This window comes from Polyodon spathula, chromosome 5 (genome assembly GCF_017654505.1).
Source record: "Polyodon spathula isolate WHYD16114869_AA chromosome 5, ASM1765450v1, whole genome shotgun sequence".
Taxonomy (NCBI): Eukaryota; Metazoa; Chordata; class Actinopteri; order Acipenseriformes; family Polyodontidae; genus Polyodon; species Polyodon spathula.
The window spans coordinates 19,526,727-19,546,821 of NC_054538.1; the positions used below are offsets into that span (position 1 = coordinate 19,526,727).

Here is a 20,095-nt window from a genome sequence, read left to right on the forward strand (position 1 = left end):
TGTGATAAAACATCCAGTACTGCATCATTACTTATTTTTTTTTTTTTCAAAATGCAGTCTCTGTATAACGTATGTACATGTTTGTAATGGCCTTCCTGTTTTCAGCTTTGTTAGCAGGTGGATTCTTCTCCTTTTAGGGCTGTTCCCACAAGGCCAGGTGAAATGGCTGCCGGGCAGAATGTAGTCTGACGATGATTTCTCTAATGTCTCGTTTGCAGATGTTGATGAGTGTTCTGTAAACAGCACTGCATGTGGCGGCCACGGATTCTGTGAAAACACAGCTGGCTCGTTTCGCTGCCTCTGTGACCAGGGGTTTCAGGACTCGCAGGACGGCCGTGGCTGCATCGGTGAGTGGTTGCTTTTATATACACTGACACCCACACACACATGTGCGCACGCACACTGTCACACATACACACTAACACACACACGCACACTACTAACACACACTACTGACACACATGCACTCTAACCCCCACACACACACACGCGCGCACACACACAGTGCCACGCTAACACACACAGACACACTAACACGCACGCACACACACACGCTCACCACAGTGCCCAGACTGGACAGAGATATCTCATATCTCATATCCCTATATCTCAGTGCGCTGGGAACACTTTACAATAAGTGCTAGAAATTGAAATGTAATCACATACCTGTATTAGTTAAAATCGTTAGCTTTATCTCATCAGGCATTTAAAGAATGTTTATTTTAAAAACAGTTCTTTAATAGCTTTAACAATAGTCTAGGACAGTTTCACAAATTTCATTTTTTTTTTTTAATTTGAATTTGAAGACAACAGACTTTAAAATTAACATGGGGTTTGGATTTTATAGAATTCCAATAAAAATAAAAAACAGCTAGCAATTAAATTCACGTGGATATGGTAATGTAAAAGGATTTCTGGTACTTTCAGGTAAATTTATCAAGAGAGTTCCAGTCCACTTTAATTTGAGCTACTGCAGGAAAGGTACCTGTTGTAGCATTCAGTATAGACACTGTTTATTTCTACAGGGAATCTTATTTCAATGGACCACAGCCTCATACAGTAAGGGAGTTTGCAGTCTTACGGCTATGGTTGAAAACAAGATAGGAAATGTATCACTGCAGTAGCCAACACGTGACGAGAGTTGTGACTGAAACTTTCTCTGCCTTCCGATGAGCTTGTTAGCATCCACTTGACAATTAAACCAAGACCTCTGCCAAGACATTGATTGATGCCATCATTAATAATCACTCGGTTTAAAACAGCACCAGTAATGAATAAAACACATCACACCACCCGTGCAGGCTTCTCTTACTGCATCATTAGAAAAATTGCTGAAGAGTAAAATATATTTCCATAGTTACTTGCTATTGTTTTAAAGGAAATGGATACACATAGCCAGAGCAAAAAGACTGATGGTCACAACCTGGTCTCTCTGATGTCTGCTGTGTTTAAAGAGCTAGACTCCTTCAGCTGAGTGGCCAGACAGCGAGTCCATCATTACAGAATCATCCTGTACCTAATATTTAAGATAGCGTTAAGTAATAGTCCTGGCCAAGCATTGTACTGACTTCCACAGTATAAGAACAGTTTTATAATCTGGTTACTTCTTTGGTTGACTTTCACATGTATCCCTGTGTGATTCTTTTGTATGGATTTGAGCCCGGAAAGGTAACACACTGTACAATACTGCAGTATATGTTGTTTTATTGGATTCAAGTGCTTGTGTGCTTTGATGATGTTCTACACATAATGCAGATACCTTTTCTATCATTTCACCCTTGATATGTGGTGGCAATGGCGATGGATGTTAAATGACTTTCTGCTGATTATTTATTTATGTTAAACCAGAGAAGCGCTGTAGTACTGGTAAAACAACTATGGTATTATAAAAGAGTTGTTCATGGTGAGGAGGTTGCTGTATGTGATGGAGCACGAGTGAGATGTTGAGATTTCTTTATTACAACACCTGTATATCATAAAAAGACAAGGTCTGCTCTGCAGACTAGGGGGCAGATGGTCTAGGTTATTTCCTTATTTTACGGATCAAACCAAACACAGCACTGTATTAGCAATAGTACTGTATTTGTTTTTATTGAATTTTAACCCTTGGTGTTTGTAAAGCTATTTCCTTCTTATGTGTATTGTCTATGGATTGTCTACGTATGTAACATATACTTTTCTTTTGCATGCATCCACACATGGAATTAAGTAGACTACATCATTAGATGATCAGAAATGTTAAATAAATTCACTGAAGAGAAGACAAAGTGAGTAGCATCACCTTGTGTTCTGTATAGGAATTGCACTGAGCACTGTAGCAGTGGAGGTTTTCTGAACCACTGGTTTTATATTTTGTTTCCCATGGCTTCTTTCATTAAAGAGGCTGAAAATATGAACCCAGAGTAGCGAGGAAAAAGGGCTATTTGTTTGCATGTAATATTGTCAGTGTGTGTTTATGTGGTACAATACAGTTTCTCCCAATTAAAGCTGATAAAATACTTCCCCTCCTACTAGCTCACTTCCTAATATGATTTGGCAGAGGGGATAGTCTCCCCACACCCTGCCCTTTCAACAGACAATTGGCTCCCTCTGCACTACGACATTTCTCAGTGGGAATCACTGTTGCCGCAATCACTGAAGTTGTTCTTTTTAATTTAAGGCAGACAGATCCTTGGAATCGTCTGATTGTTTCCCATGAAAGCCCGCACTGAAACTCTTTGCTGAAAAAGCCTTGGGCTGCAGTTTCAATCCTCAATAGAAAAGATCTCAAGAAAGGTGATAGGGTTAAATAATGCCGTTCTCTTGGCCACGTGCATGCTTTCTGAATATTATTCCGTGGTTAGGTCACCCTCAGCCTCAGGCCACCTTAAAAATACTTGTTTTTTTTATAACATGCCATTCTTTATATTATGAGCATATATGAGCATATATAACCATGTAATAACAAGGAAAGAACTGCGAAAACTGAGTAAAGCAGAAGGACTCTTATGTTTTACAAATGTATTACAGTAGTAATAGGGGTAGTAACTTGTGCATTGTCTTCATTTCCTAATAGCTATTGAACCAGCCCACTGGCCAACACTGTTATGTTAAACTAATGAAATAAACAGCAGGATATACGGTACCAGCACAGCCCTAGCAATTTTATGCGTTCATAGATGCAAGATTAAGTATTGGAGTCAACAGCAGTTCAAATCAGACATTCTGAATGAGCTGTAAGTAAGTACACTTGGACAATCCTGAGCTTGTTCTTTCTGTCTCCCCAGATGTGAATGAGTGTGAGATGTTGAGTGGAGTGTGTGGTGATGCCCTCTGTGACAATGTGGAAGGCTCTTTCCTCTGCATGTGCGCCAATGAGACCGATGAGTACGATCCCATGACAGGGCAGTGCCACTCCTTCTCCCCTCCAGGTAAATGTGCAAAAACAGCCTTGCTTTACTGCATGTCACCGTAAAGTGATATTTATATACTGTGTTTCTTTACTGCTCTTTATATATATATATATATATATATATATATATATATATATATATATATATATATATATTTTTTTTTTTTTTTTTTTTTTACTCTTATGCTGATGGTTTATTTTCATATTAAACCTGACACCACAATAGTTTCTGTACTTTCACTCTCTTTGGTGGAAATTAAATTATGGTTGCAACAGAATTTCTTACAGCTAAATTGCAATAAGACAGAGGTTAAGCTGCTTGGTTCTCCGCATCACTTGAGTAATGTGGGGAGCTTCAGTTTGGTTATTGACGGGCTTGAAATTAGAGCTGAAATGAGAAATCTGTGTTATTTTTGATCCCTGTCTAACTGTCAAGGCGCATGTTCGAAATGTTACCAAGGTGTCCTTTTTTCACCTGCGTAACACAGCCTGCTTAGACCTATTCTGTCTCTATCTTATACGAAGAGACTTGTGCATGCCTTTGTCTCCTCATGTCTTGATTACTGCAATGCCTTGTAACAGTATGTTCAGAACTTGGCTGCTTGAGTTCTAACAAGAACAAAATCATTTGAACATATAACACCTGTGTTGGCATCCCTGCATTGCTTTCCGGTTAAGGTAACATCCCTGATATGTTAATTGAATATACTCCTGTGTGAAACCTGTGATCTGCAGATGAAGAGTGCCAAAAACCAGGCTCCGGTCTATGGGAGATAGGGCTTTCTATTGCTACGCACCTAAGTTATGGAATGCTCTTCCACAGATAATTATAGATTCAAAGAATGGGGATATTTTTAAAAGACAGCTAAAAAAACACTTTTTTTTTTTTTTTTTTTTAATCAGCATTTCAGCCTATGTAAGGAACTGGCTTTTATGAGTTTGCAAAGTACTTGTGTTTTGTGTGTTTTGTTTTAACATATATAGCCTGCTATAATTATTTATAATTATGTATTATTATTGTTGGACTGTAAAGCGCTTTGAGATGTGTCACATGAATTGCGCTATATAAAATAAAGATTATCATTATTATTATTAAAATGGTGCAAAAACAAGACATAAATCGACCCAAATTTGTAAACTTTGTTTGCAGTAATGTAGACTCCATCCAATATTTTTTTCCCCAAATTACTTAGCAAAGATTATGGAATAAATTTAATTAATCTCAGTGATGGTGGATCTAAATACCTTCATTAAAAAGATTTGTTTATATATATATTACACACATCATACACTACAGACTCATGTGTACTGTTTTATGTTAGTTCACAAAGAACCCTATTTTAATTATTTACACAGTGATGGTACAGTATATAGATGCTACTGTTTAGATCAATTGAATATTTCCCTGTGAGTTAAAGAAGTAAGATGGTTGTGCATTAACTGGTACATCTTTAACATTGACAAACCAGTCCTGTTTCAACATGCTCCCAGGTAAATTTTGTAAACACGTGCAGGTTTTTTGGAAGCATTTTCCCATACAGCCATACACTGAAAACAGCGCCTCCTTGCACTGAACAAGTGTAGTCAAGCTTTCCCCATACAAAATATTCCTACACCCGTGGCCCACATCCAAGCCACTCTCCATTTTTTTTTTGCATATCAAAAGAAACCATTGGAATTCAACACGCGCATTAATCGCGGATGGTTTCTCTACAGATCCGAGCGATTTTGTACTTCACCAACGCAGTCCTCCAGACACCCACTGGCGTGCCTGTCTCTGAGGGCTGCACACAGTCACTCATCATTGCTCGCGCTGTCCCAGTCCACCGTTGTATTGCGAGCAGAGGGGTGTTGTTCATTAGGACGTCTCCAAAGAGTCGCCGCTTCCACATTCTGAAAATAGACTTGCCATCTGGTAGACTGTTAAAATTTTAATGGAAAGCAGAACCTGTTCATCCCAGTGCGAGAAAAAGAAATATACACTTTGTGACCAAACAATACTGCCAACTAGACAGTGAGGGGGCGGACTAGTGCTGTTTATTTAATAAAACATAATAAGATTTGGACTAAAGTTTATTTTCTAAAAAAAAAAAAAAAAAGAAAAAGGTTATATTTAGCTAAAGTAATAGCCTGTGCCCATGTTGAGCAGTTATTGCTCAATGAAAACTTTAAGTGCTGCAAAACAGCATTCCTATTATGTAACTCTATCTTTTTACCATTTCCACAAGTTTGTTGTAAAAGAAGGCGGCACTGTAAGGGTCCAAGTCAGCCCTATTGAGATCTGATATGTAATTATATCAACAGATTGGAAACTCTGTATAGTTCAGTAGGTCAAGTTACACATTCTGGCAGGTGTCACAGGTTTGGGATGTGTCACGGTGGGAAATCGCTCTTCCTGTGAATGATATTATATCATTATACTGTTCCGCTAAAATGGCATTGTATCATATTTCTCTGCAGTCACATTTTTGTGTTCCATATCAACTGATATGCGTATAATGTTTACCCACCCTGAAATAGTAAAAAGTGTATCCATGTGAAATATTAGATTTAACAGGAAAGATACGTTTTACATTATTATAGTGGTAGTATATTTGATCTCTGTGTTCCATTTCCTGAGCTCTACCGCATTACAAAACCATAGAATGGTTTGGCACATGTTGATCAATTCACTCTTCAGGAAGAGCATTATAGGAAGGGTAATGGAGTCAGAAAGTTGTGTCAAGCAGGGTAGTACGCTAACACTTTATGTTAAGTGTCTGTAATTACTGTGTATTTACATAGTAGTTACTAAATACATGTGTGCTTTCACATAATTACAGAGTTATTATGCGTAGTTACAGTGTACTTAATGTGTAAAGGTTTTTGCACGATATAACCCTAATACTATCCTTAACTCTAAACCTAAACCTAACCCTAACCCTTTTCTGATACAACTGTGAACTTGCATACATCATGAGAAAAGATTTACACATTAAGTACATTGTAACTATGCATAATAAGATGTTGGTAATTATAAAGTAATTACATGACTCTCCATGCCCTAATAGCTACGGTGCTATTGAAACAACTTGCATGGAAAGGAGGCATTTCATTAATATTTGAAGTTTGTAAAATTAGTAAATATTACTATGTCAACTCATTGTGATGTATCACTAGGTGCTCCCATTGATATTACTTACTTTAAATATTGATATGTAATAAAATATTAGACTAAGTGTATATGATCTATTTGCTTTTAAATGTATACTATAGCACAGTATAAAATAACATAAAAACATATCATTTGTTGAACCTTGGTATGTTCTATGAAATGTTCTCTTTTTTAATGTTGTGCTTCACTTTATTTCATGGCAGCAGTTGAATTGGTAGAAAGAAAAGAATGCTACTACAATCTGAATGATGCCAACTTCTGTGATAATGTCCTGACCTCCAACGTCACCAAGGAGGAGTGTTGCTGCACACTGGGGGCTGGCTGGGGGGACAACTGTGAAATGTTCCCCTGTCCTGTCTTAGGAACGGGTAAGGGACACATGTTGTTGTTGATTTGTTTTTTGTTTTTTTATATTAAGAAGTTGTTTATCAAGGACAGCATAACTGAAATGCACCATCCTGTTCTTATTGCTTCAGTTAACTGAATATCCTGCTTGACAAGAAAGCGCCAATATAAATGTCTGATTTATTGTATTGTACATTGCATACAAGCAGAAACAATCACCAGGGTGTGTGGCCGTTTTGTGATATACCGCTCCATCACCAAGAAGTGTGAGCTTTACATGAATAGCCTCATGTGCACTTCTGAAATGGTGAAGAAATTAAACTAAGGTGATGAGATCCAACCATTGTTGCCGTGGTAAGATATTAACAGGGGTCTTGACCAATCAGAGTGCTGGGTTCACCCGAGTCATTTTATGGATTCAGGAACTGGTGCACTGCAGAACTGCACAAGCAGCAGTGTGTGTGCTTTGAGTTGCACAGCACAACAAGAAGAGTTACACTGAACTGTAGCCTGAATCGAAGCATCGTAAACTGTAAGAAGACAGCAAAGGTCCTCATGACCAGATGATAAGGGGTGTCAGCAGCGACAGCATTCTGGGGAACAACAGATTTGAGTTGAGAGTGAGTTGTAACATCTTGTATTAATTCATTCACAGTTAAAATGTGATTTGAAAGGGCTGTTGAAGATTAATAACGGAAATTACATAACTGATTTATCCAGTAATTAACATTATAACATTATATAATCCTCTCTCCACAGCTGCGTTTTCTGCAATGTGCCCTGGAGGGAAAGGATTAATTCCCAATGGAGACTCCACTTATGGTGTCACTGCAGAGAACTACAAAGGTACACCATGGTAGAGCTGGAAGACTAAGCATTACAGTGTCTTCTTAGGAGAACAGCAATACCCTTGCTGAAAACATTTCTGTGCTGTAATATCAGTCTTGCTGTTAACCACATCCTTACAGCAGCTATTTAAGTACAGTACACCCTTTTATAGTGCTGTAGTCTGGGGCCATATTTAAGAGACGTTTTGCAGTCTGCATTATAATGAGAGTGCTGGTGGTAATAGACCGGCATTGTGGTTCAAATGGGAACTACGACCATAACGCCTTATAACCAGGGAGCACTATACAGTACCACTGTGAATTACATTCAATAAATGTTCGGGTTTAACTATTTAAATTAACCAAATATTCTACATACATACTAAATACTGTAGCATGCATATATTTCTAAAATAGAGTAAATCTGGTATATTTGGCACATAGAAAAGGCCATTATTATTTTATCCCAAATTAAGTACTGTATGAATATTATGTTGGGTTGAGATTTGTAAGACTAAAGACCTGGTTCTAAAATGGCTATAATCATTCCAAGGAATTTAAGAAAAATTATAAGGAGGCACGTGTTGGAATAATCTAAACAATGTATTGCAGCATAAAGTGTACCAACATGCTTTTGAATCCATGCCAATGTACATAATTTTAATAATGTCTGGAGAGAGGCAGTCTGAATTGAAGCTTAGTTAGGGCTCAGTTAATTTTCCATTGCCAGTGTGGTGTGGAAAATGAACTGTTTTGTAATAATATTTTTACATTGCATCGTGTTTGGGTTTGGATGAGTTAGAGTGGAGGTTCCTGGTAATGTTTCAGAAAACATTAGTGAGCCTAATGCACTCCGAATGCTGTAGCTGTTCTGAATAAATGGGCTGTAGGATATGACAATTTACGGCAACTTATGGTACTTTTCAATTTTTCGGGTTTTATTTTTTCTTTACTTACAGTAAGTTGTCAGCTCTTGAGTCTCAGTACCCAAAGTCTGTTTTAATGGATTAAATGCAGTTTGATATGCTATTTTTTAGACTATGAAACATGATTTAATCCAGAAGTAAAGCTTTATGGAACGCAGACTAACATGTGATCCCCTTTTCTGTTACAACATGTGGTCTCCTTGTGTTGAATTTACCACTTAGCATAGAGAGCAAGTTCTGTCAACGCTCTCGCTTGATGTATACTTTATACACAGTGAATATAAGCAGGGATTATTATTGCAAAGGTAAGAACAATTTATCCATTAGGCATGCTCTGTTTCCATCTTCAGTCAGAATAACTTTATATCATACAACGTGTAGTCAATTATGTAGTGAAAATCTATGTATGCCTTCTTTCTTGCACAAAAAACACTGAACAAGTTTTTGGGCACATTCATAAGGTACATTACTGTATGTCACTACCAGGAACTATTTCATATTTCGTAACACAATGAGAAATGTATACAGCCTACAACTTTCATATGCTTAGACTGAATGGCATTAATATCACTAGTTATAACCTTCTCTGTCCCCTGGCTTAGTCTCAGAATGCTTAGTGCTGAGTTTGCCAGATTCCTGAACATTTATTCCTTTCTGTTTACAGATGCAGATGAGTGTGTTTTGTTTGGGCAGGAAATCTGTAAGAATGGGTTCTGCTTAAACACACAGCCTAGTTTCGAGTGCTACTGCAAGCAGGGCCTGTATTATGACCTGTTGAAACTGCAGTGCCTGGGTAAGAGACTTGAACACGATGTGTGATGAGGCGCTGTGTGAAAGCTGTTTATTTAGGAACAAAAGCAAAAGAGGCCAGCTACCTTATGCACATCATTTTCCCCTGTTTTGATGTTTTATTTTTAAATTGGAAAGGAGTATCATTAAAATGCTATTTGTATAGAATGGTGGGTCATCGCTGCAGTGACCAACGTGTCCATCAGGACAGTCTCCTACATGTCCGGAATGACAGTGTTTGCAGAAAGCCACCAGCGGAAGATATAAACCATGATGGATCATTTTGGATCGAGTCTGCAAACTGCCCTCGATCCATCATGATCCACTGTGACAAACCCACATCTCAGAAACCTTCAATACAGACACAGACTCCGGGAGCTATACATTGTGGGCTTCGGTAGCAGGCTACACACAGATTATTACAAGAGAAAGGTCAGAAAAAGATCCATTGTATTGAATTTTGTTTGATGAAATCAGGAATTACATTTACAAACTGTGCCTGACAGCGTAGGATGGGAAAGTAGACTTACAGCTGGTCTAAACGGGGAACTAATCCAGTACAGCACAAAGACATGCTTGTTATCTATTTTTTTTTTCTCTTAATATTCTAAAGGGCAAAGTTATTAGAACACACACACTGTCTTTGCAGTTGCTCCACAGATCGGTCCCGGGGGGAATGCGTGCATGTGAGGCTGTTCCACAGCTCTGAGCTCAGCACCAGAGATGCGTTTACCATACTTATCTATCACGACACTGCTGTAAAAATGGAACATTTAGCCAAGAGTTAGGCAAAGAATTCTGACTCACTGCCAGAGTTATTTCCTAAATTAATCTGTAGTCTTGGAACAAAGAAGGGTTTTAATCCTTGACAGATACTTGACAGTATAGGGCAGTAATCATCTGGGGAAGTGATCTGAGTTAGCACTGCAGCCTCACCATGACCACTTCTGTTTTGGAAGAGTTACATAGCTATTTAGAAACTGGAGCCTGGACTTCATTAATAGACTGACAACATTCTCACACCATAAGCTGAGGTATATTGGCACATTGGCAGGGATGGCTGGTATTCTACTCTGCAAAAAGGACTTACATTTCCAGTTAGAGCCTGAGAATGGGAATACACAAAATTCAGAAAAAATAAAAAAATCTTTAAAGAAATCACTGATAGGGACGGTGGTCTTCATGGCGTCCTAAAAAGCTGGGTTAAAAATAAAAATAATAACAATAAAAACTAAACATTTTGGTGTTGTAATGGTGGCTTGGCATATCTAATCAGTCAAGGCTTTCCTTAGTATTTAGGTCACAGCATGCTACTACAGATTGTGTAAGCAACAATGCTGTACATTGTATCCTTGCTAAAAATACATTTTTTAAACTTTTAAAAATATTTTTGTCTCTGCAACGCAGCAGTTGTTATTACCCAAGTTATTTAGATAGAAAATCAAAATCTGCACTGGGCTATTGACATTTCTCCTGTGGAGAGAAGCTCTGAATTTCAGTTTCAGATGCAGACCAATAAGACTCTATACTATTGGTATACTATATACAGCACCACCATCTGCTGGGCACATAAAAAATTACAGTTCACTGAAATGAATGAAATAGAACTAGAAAGTGCATTGAACAGTGGGCTGATCTGGATACTTGAGAAACACAGATACTGGATGTTATTACAGTTTTTGTTTAGTCAGGTATTTAACTACATACTCATCTCTAATTCCAAAGAAATGCATTGCTTTTAGAAGCCCAACTGGTAAATTACTGGGAGCATTGCATCAGGTGTTAAATTGCCACCAAGAATATTCTCACTGTGTGACTCATAGAAATGGCCTGTACAAATGAATGCATGACTACATGAATGAATACACGAAGGTCAATCTTAAAGATGCAAGTAACCCTCAGCTCCACAGAGTTCATGTAATCATATTGTTTTTGCAGATATTGATGAATGTCAAGATGACTCAAGCTGTATCAGCGGTCAGTGTATCAACACGGAGGGGTCATACAACTGCTTCTGCACACACCCAATGATCTTGGACACTACTGGGAAGCGATGCGTTGGACCGACAGAGATCACAGGCAAGCTTTATTACTGTATACTGAGCAGTGAGAAAGGCAATTGCCTGTGTAAACTGAGGAAAGAGCAGCCATCGCAGAGCAATGAAATGGAAAGGTCACAGAATGATTCTCTTAGGAGGTTGACCAGGATACTATGTAACAAAAGACAAATGCCAACAGCACCATTCCTTTCTCATGCTGCTCTGCTGTTGGTTGAGCTGTTAGTGTGCTCAGCTGAGTTAGATGTAGATTCATATGATGGTATAGCCTTTCAAAGTGATACTGAGGTTGCAACATCGGAAGTGACCAGAGGGCTTAGTTTATCAACACGCTACCTTTCTGTCCTGAAAGAAATGTCAATACCAATTACAGACCTAACTAACAAAGTAACAAATCTGTCTATCGCCCAACTCAGCAGCTTGCTAAAGCCAGCTTCAGTCAATTGGAAACCTGACCGGTATTGATGAGTTCATCCAATTTACATTATCTAGTAGGGTTAGGTAACTGTATAAATCCAACCCCCCCCCCCCCCCCCCCCCGTGTTTCCCTCAAGGTTAAAAGTTTATTGAATTTGAACCTAAACTTATTGTTCTCAGTAAAGAGCCTGCAGGCTGTATAAATGAGTACATCATTCTGCAAGATTTGTTATTTATTCTTTACAATCGAATTCCCTTTCAACCCAAAAGCCTGTTTTGAGTCCCCGACAGACAGAGAGAAACAAGACAGAAAAGTCTGACAGATGGTTGTGTTAATGTGGAAGACCTTGATGTGACTGAGGTACCGTTCACAAGGAGAGATCAGTACAGCACGCACAACACCCCTGTTCAGTAATTTCCTGGATCTGCGGAAACATCTGTTTTTCACACCTCTGGAGAGGAGAGCTGGCACCTGAGCGCCTCACAACATGATGTAATGGAAACACTATACCACTCATGTATAAATCACAGGTTACATCTGAGCAAGTAATGATGAAGCCATGCCGGTCCTAGTCTACAATGTAAATAGCACTGTACTGGAACTCTTCTGTGACAGCACTCCTCCAAACACATACTGGGGGCAATATTCCATTTACGACCACATGGACTGTTGTTCCCTCATCCGCATCTCTGTTGATACGCCCAGCACATTACTGCAAACCAACAATGAACTAGAGTCAGATGAGGGTTAGTATATTGATGGTTAATTTAGCTGCTGTTCTCATAAAGTCTGTGTGAAGTATATCAGTGTTTCCAATCCTAGCCCTGCATATGCAGCACAGTAGTTCTGCAGAACATAACCGTGAAGTCACCAAAAGTGTCATGCGCTTATTTTTATTTGCTGACTACATCAACTGAGTGCTAAACATTTCAAGTTACAGCCTCTCTATGTGAATTATGTGTTCATGTCTGCAGTGTATACCTGGTTCTGTGTACTTGTACTCATGCTTTTAATAAAAAGTACTTATTGCCAGATATTACATAAATCCAGGACAGCTTTTCTTGTTTGGAAATTAATGGATTAATGGATTTAAACACACAAATTAATGGATTTATTTAATACCTGCTTATAATACTTCTAAAATACAATTACAAATATGAGTAACAGCACACCCCTACATGTTTTTCCATGTTTCTCCAAGGAGTGGTATGTGGATCAGGTGTGTTATTCCAGCCACCTCCTCAATTATTCAATTAAAGCTGTTCAACTTTCGTTTTGTTCCTAAACTAGCTACATTAACCCTGAAGTGCAATAGCCCTTGTTGCCCACTCCTAAACCAATAGTTTATTTTTCTTACACTATGTGCCATGTGAGATGTGGGTGTTGCTGGTTATTTTCAGAGCACAGTGAGGAAAGCGAGGTGTTCCAGGATATCTGCTGGCAGAAAGTGAGCCGGGACTTCATGTGCAGCCGTCCGCTAGTTGGACAACAGACTACTTACACAGAGTGCTGCTGTCTCTATGGGGATGGCTGGGGTATGGACTGTGCTCTTTGCCCATTGAAAACCTCTGGTAAGTGAATAATAATAAGTACTAAAAGTCTTTTGGGTTCAAATAGATACCTTTTATTTCCTGTTCCATGGCGTTATGCATCTATACTTTTCAGAGTGGCTTCTAATGTCATAGTTCTAGCAAAGCATGTGCCATGTTTAAGTCATTAAGGTTTTCCTGCATACTTGTGCAAGATTAACTACCCCCATCTAACAGCTCTATATTTTTTGATTGTGTACACATTTTACAGAATAATGTATCCCTCTCTGTGTGCTTGTTTAGCTACTTTTCTTCTCTCTTCGGTCTATATTTCATTTTTGCTCCAAATGATGCAAAAGAAAATTATACGGAACCTAAAATACGCAGTGTTACCCTGGAGGGTCAACCCACTGTTCCTCTTGGTAATTGCACTCATCAAGTGAAAGCAATCATTTAAACCAATAAAGACCAGCTAATTCAAATGATGTAGGTAATTATAGTAGGAGGGATGAAATTAATGGGAAATATGAAGTGTACAGCTATGACCAAAAGTTTTGCATCACCTAGAATTTAGAAATGTATAAACATAGAGATATTTTATTTAATAGTATGTAATCAAATAAACTTAAAAATGATATTACAAAAGTCTACTGTAAGTCATAATAGTAGTACAGTATTTCGTGTTAGATTTCGAAATGTCAATTTTTTCAAATTTTTGTCAGTTTTTCATTAAGTATATGGAAAACTACAAAGCAGTATGTAATTCAATATGTTAACATAATATTATTCAGCAGGTTTTATTCGACTTTATGAAGGAAAATCAGTAATTCTACTGAGTGATGCAAAACCATTGGCCATAGCTATAGTGTTGTTGTGTTTACACAAGTACATCTTAAACATGCTCTGACTCAGTGAATGTCAATTAGCTGGATCCATTTCAAATGCTGCCTTTGGACGACATTGCTTTAAATCATTTGTCACGAGCAGCTTGCCTTAACTTAATAAGAAAAACAAATTCTCTAGGTTTTTCATTGATATATTGGTTTGTTGAAAACCCTTTTTCTGCAACTCTATTGAACTTCTTATGCTCATGAAGGCCAGGAAACCGCTGTCAGTCCACAGTGACATCCATCGGTTAAACAAATCAGTGAAATCATTTGCATGTTCAGAATGCTTTGGTTTCTAGTCCATTATATAGTCCTTCATTTTACTTTTTGTCACAAAGCCAAAGACAAACAGTTTTTGACCTAAAGTGCTAATTTAACAAGGCCAACTATAATAAACAATGGCACACCGGAAATGAGGAACGTTATTGGAAACACTTTATCTGTTTGTTTTCTTAATTAGTGATTTGTCTCAAGCTCGATGTGGGGAAACTTCATACGATCATATAATTGCTTTTGCAAGTTGCTCCGTTCTAGCACTAGAACAATGATATCTAAGCTGCCTATACAAAATAGTACTATCAGTCTATCAATCAATCAATCAGTTAATCAAATTGATTATGTGTAGCGTCTTTCATGCCAAGGCATCCCAAAGCGCTGCATTCCAATTGCATTCCAGCGTGTTTTGGCTCAACTGCCTTCTTTATGCTAATGCATGTGCATGCAAGGCAGGAATTGTTCAATATTAACTGTATACAGGACAGTGCTTGCTGTCTTGTCTATCTGCCTGCTCTGTAGCTCCACTTCCAAGAGCCAGTGAAACTGGAGTCAGAAGGAATTTATCTTTCAGCCCGGCAGTGACATAGAAAAACCTGTCCGGCCTTCAAAAGCACAGCGTTAAAGAAACTGATCCTTTCGCTGCTTGCTACAAATTTTGTGAGCGCATCTCCCCACTTCACACCAGATGAAGTTTAGGACTTTTAATAAAACAAAAATGGCAGATTTTATAGAAGAATGTGACAGGGTAACCCCAGCCCTGGGGATATTTGTTTTATTTTGTGTAGTTTGGGTTATGCATGGGTGATTTGAAATGTATATTGGTATTTGGGGTACGAGGAATTCACAGATTAGTTCACGTGCAGACTGTGATTGGACTCGATTGCTACTTAATCAGTCCAGACACATTCTGCATGTGAACTAATTTGTGCATTCCCCATGCCCAAATAACAATATACATTTTAAATAACCGTGCTACATAACCCAAACAATATAAAATAAACCAAATACACCCAGGACCAGGGGGGTACCCCGTCACAGAGTCAGGCTGCATCTTGTTCAAGTAAAACTCCAACATGCCCCTGCTGGGCATTGTCTTGTGTGCCCTCAGTCAAGCCCTCAAATCAACATGCAGTGGTTTATTTCTTGCCATTTAATTCCATTGTAGTAAATGGGTAATTACCAGTGGCTCCTGCTCTTATAGGTAACTACCAAGTAATTACATGGAGATGGGCTTTTGAAAAACACTTACATGGTAACATTATGGTACAGGCCATTTCTATTCCACCAGCTGTTAGCATGTAAGAGCAGAAGAGCACTAGATGGCACAGGTCTCAAGGGCCTCACTATTTGGGTGGTTTGATCACAGTTCCTGTTGTGGTACACATTGCCGCTTCATCCGGAGGCAGATTCTCCAGGAACATCTGCGCTTCCACGCACATCTACACATCAACCGAATCCTACCAGTAAATTACAATTTGACCCCAAACGTTGAACTTAACCCTAACCTTAAAGTGGCTTTCACATTGCAAAATTACTATTGCTTCAGTCCCCCTACTGGCCAATTGAATTAATGTACATCATACAGCAGTTGTGTTTAGATGTGGACACTGCTGGAGAATTTAGTATCAAACAAATGAACAGCCTGCTGTAGTGGTCCCTTTGATTACTTTTCAAAGCACATGCACACTTCCACAGGCACAATACACTTGCGAAAAAAGAGGTTCAAACTACCCATTAGTGCAAAAGTTTAGTAAATACAGCCTTTGGTGTCTATTACTTCATCTTTTTTTCTTAAAATACACAATACTTACCAACATTTTTATGGCTAGGCTTTTGAAGAAGGCAGAAATATTGACTTCTCACCTACAGTGTTGTCCAGATACCCTCTATGGTTGCAATGTTGTCATAAATAGGACAGGTGGTCATTATACTGTATATGAGGAACGCAGGCACAAAACTTTGACTTTGAATTTAAAAAAACAAAAAACACTACAGAAAAGGACATATCAGTTTTGGAGAGAGTTCAGAGAAGAAAAACTAGACTAAGCACAAGGGTATAAGCCATTAATGATGTGTTCTGCAACACCCCAGCTCAAGAAACACTTAAATGAAGGGGAAATTAATGGGAACTTTAACTTGAGTTTTTTTTTATGCAACCGACAACTGAACCAGAAGGAGCTTAGAGAGTAGAAGGGTTGGGGAGACTTGATTGCATTTTTTAAGAGAATCCCACGATTTCAAATTGAGAACAGGACAGGAGGACCATGGTGCAAGTTTAGACGTTTTGAGTGGAAACAGATTGTCCCTAACCCAGTCTCCCCTTGTCTCCTCCAGAGGATTACGCCACCCTGTGCAATGTGCCCCTGTCTGGGAGCAGACGAAGATATGGGGAGGATGCCCTGATGCCCTTTGACACAGACTATCCTGCGCCAGGCGTGGAATACGATTCCCAGCCCTCCAGCCCTGGGTTTTTACCTCTTTTTCATGATGAAGAGCGTAAGTGTCACACTTCCTATTCTATATTTCACCAACATATTAGCTTGCTTCGCTCATGCCGCCTGCAGAAAAATACAGTGTTAGTCCGTGCATTGATTTCAAGGGAAGAAGTGTTAAGACTGTGAAGTAAAAGTGAAGAAAGATCTTTGCTGCCATCTGCTGGTTAGTTGATTTCTTGCATCCAGTTTTGGTTAAGTCGCATAAACTTGTTTGCTCTGTATAAAACAAGCACACCATTTGTTTTTAACACCTGTTCACTGAATTAACCAGTTCTTTGTGTATCAATATTAAAGGGTATTTAGCCAAATTGATGTACATTACGTAACTAGTTTAGAAACAAAGGTCTTAAATTGTTTTACGTATTCATCAGCCTTGCAAACCAGTTACTTTGGTGTTGTTTACAGGTATCATGCTGCAGTATTTCTAATAAGTAAGGCTGTATTGTTTTCACGGTTATCACAGTCTCCTTGATATGTACCCATTGCCGCATAATATGTAGTATAAAAAAAAATTCAATTTCTGAAAGAAGTGTAAATATACATATTTTTATCACTTAAAAATAAATACAGCAAACTTTTGCCTTATTGATGCACTGCCTGTTACCGTGCATTTAGAAAACTGGCAGCCGGGTTAGTTTGCTTCCAGTAAATGATTGAACACACTGCAAAGAGCTGCACAAATTCTTTAAAATGTCTTCAATGAAAAAAGACACCTGCTGCTGCAAATTTCTCTGTCCACATTTATGAATGTAGTATCTTGTTTGATGGTGAAAATAAATAGAGTTCACTGATGGTGAAAACGGAATGTCTTTAAAAGGTGGACATAAAAATGAAATATTCTACAATGTAGCATTTACTGTTTTTCTGTAAAGCATTTCAATATTTTGGAATGTTTCTTGTATAATAACTCTAGAGAAAACTATCAAATTTAAATGTGACAAAGCAATTGGTTCTGCTTTAATAAACATGATGTTTAACTGTGAAACATCTTGAAATACTGTACCCATGAAATATTGTACCTATTTTTAGGCTGTGAAATGCTGTGAAATAAGCCATATTGAATTACATACCGTTAGTTCCCTTTCAAGTACGAAATGTAACCGTGAGCAGCTTCCCTATAAGCGCTCAGGTAATCCCATTAGGTAATGGTTACATTTCTATTTCAGGGAACCAGGGTTATGATAATAATCTAACATTTTCCATATACTTAAAGGTATAATTATACTTAAATTGTACAACTATTATGGCTTTCGGTAGACTTTTGCAAAATAATTTTGTAGTTTCTTTGATTACATGATGTTAAATAAAATATCTACATTTTTAAATGTATTTATTTATACAGAAGAGTTACCCATTGAAACCAAGGCATCATTTACAAGGGGTGCTGCTAGACAATAAAACAATTACAAATACAAACAACACAATAAATACATGTGTTGTTTAAACACAAAAAGAACAACATAAATAGGACACATCTATATGTTAATGTGGACTAAAAAAAAAAAAACAATGGCACTAGGCTCTAAAAAATCCCCAAATACCATCTTTATAGCCAGAAAATGAGAGATTTGTAAAATTCCATCTTCACACCACATTTGTGAGAGCTGAGGTGAAAGATAGTTCACCCAAACACGTGCGAACCCTTGGGACTGCCAAAATAACAGAATCCTGAGAGTGTAAACTAGAGCCAGTATGAATCCTGTCCAACAGAGCATTCAGATAATGAGAGGCCAAACCTTTAGGAACCTTAACAATAAAACAGCATCAATGAAAAAGCTTCAGATTTCTTGATGAGAGCCAGCCTAGTTTTATATGCATATGACAATGATGTGTCAAAGAGGTACAATCTAGAACAAATCTGCAGCATGAATTATATATTACATCCAATTTGTATAAAGACTTCTTGGAAACATATTATCAGTCACTAACTTTAACCTGCCAGACTGAAAAAGAAAAACCTTCTTATTCTTAAAAAGGAAACCTAATTTAGACCTGAATTTTGAAGCCAGTGTATTAATATGATAGTTAAACATAAGATACTCATCAATCCATATGCTTAAGTATTCATAAGAAGAAACTTTCTTCAGTATCTCTCCATGCAATGTGACAATAACCCAGAATGAATTTCTAACCTTCCTCCTATCAAAGCACAACAACATTGTGTTCATGTTAGGTTTTGTTTTTGTTTTTATGTTTTTTTTTTAATTATGTCTCAATCCTAAAATTCTGGGTGATGCAACACTTTTGTCCACAGCTGTAGATAACGGTACACATTGGTTATACATTGGTTGTACATAACATAATATTAATAATAAAAGTCACAACTGAATTTATAATCACAAATCCCACATTATCCACCTTCATACCTGCTCCATTGTCCACTTCCATATGTCTTTATGTTTATTATCATGGACGCTATTACAGACATATCATCGATTGTGCATTCTGGATGTAATATATAAATATGGCTTGATTTGTTAGGATACCCAGTTGAAAATGAAAAATTTTTAAAGCAAAAAACATTGACCTTCTAAAACCACTATGCAGCCTAGCTTGCAGTTACTTACAATGACACAATGTAAGCCTGCCATGCAAGGCACACATACACAAACACACACACATACATACATCACATACTGTATATACAAAGACATGCCCTCATACACAGACTAATTAAGAGATAAAAGCCTTAACAGGAGAGGCCAAGGTAATTCGGAAATTGAAATAGACACACTCTGCCTGCCTGGATGCCGCTGAATTGAAATTAACTTGAATTGTGTCTGAAGTGGAGGCTGTTTTTGATCCACGGAGCCTGTAAACTGCTCTTAAAATATTACCACTCCTGTGAAATAAGGTAACACAAACGATCACGACGAAAACGACTTGTTTTTCTGGATCATCACGCTGTCTCCAAAAATGGCACTGGCTTGGGTATCCTGTGACAAAAAAGCACAATACTCTGTGGAGGACTGGAAGAGATCCCATATATGGAAGAAAGAGA

General features: G+C 38.0%; 1 protein-coding gene across 13 annotated transcripts in view; it reads left to right on the forward strand.

Annotated features, from left to right (window-relative positions):
* The window catches only part of ltbp1 (latent transforming growth factor beta binding protein 1), a 132,636-nt gene that overhangs the window by 107,810 nt on the left and 4,731 nt on the right, over positions 1–20,095 (forward strand). For 9 of the 13 annotated variants that reach the window (XM_041249969.1, XM_041249972.1, XM_041249974.1 and 6 more), the window contains 8 exons: positions 219–347; positions 3,267–3,410; positions 6,749–6,913; positions 7,650–7,736; positions 9,308–9,436; positions 11,371–11,511; positions 13,308–13,478; positions 16,934–17,095. In XM_041249969.1, the coding sequence (XP_041105903.1) occupies positions 219–347; positions 3,267–3,410; positions 6,749–6,913; positions 7,650–7,736; positions 9,308–9,436; positions 11,371–11,511; positions 13,308–13,478; positions 16,934–17,095 (1,128 nt within the window). Of the gene's footprint in view, positions 1–218; positions 348–3,266; positions 3,411–6,748; positions 6,914–7,312; positions 7,501–7,649; positions 7,737–9,307; positions 9,437–11,370; positions 11,512–13,307; positions 13,479–16,933; positions 17,096–20,095 lie in introns of those variants that run through there. The other 4 variants (XM_041249971.1, XM_041249976.1, XM_041249977.1 and 1 more) reach the window with 2 other exon arrangements.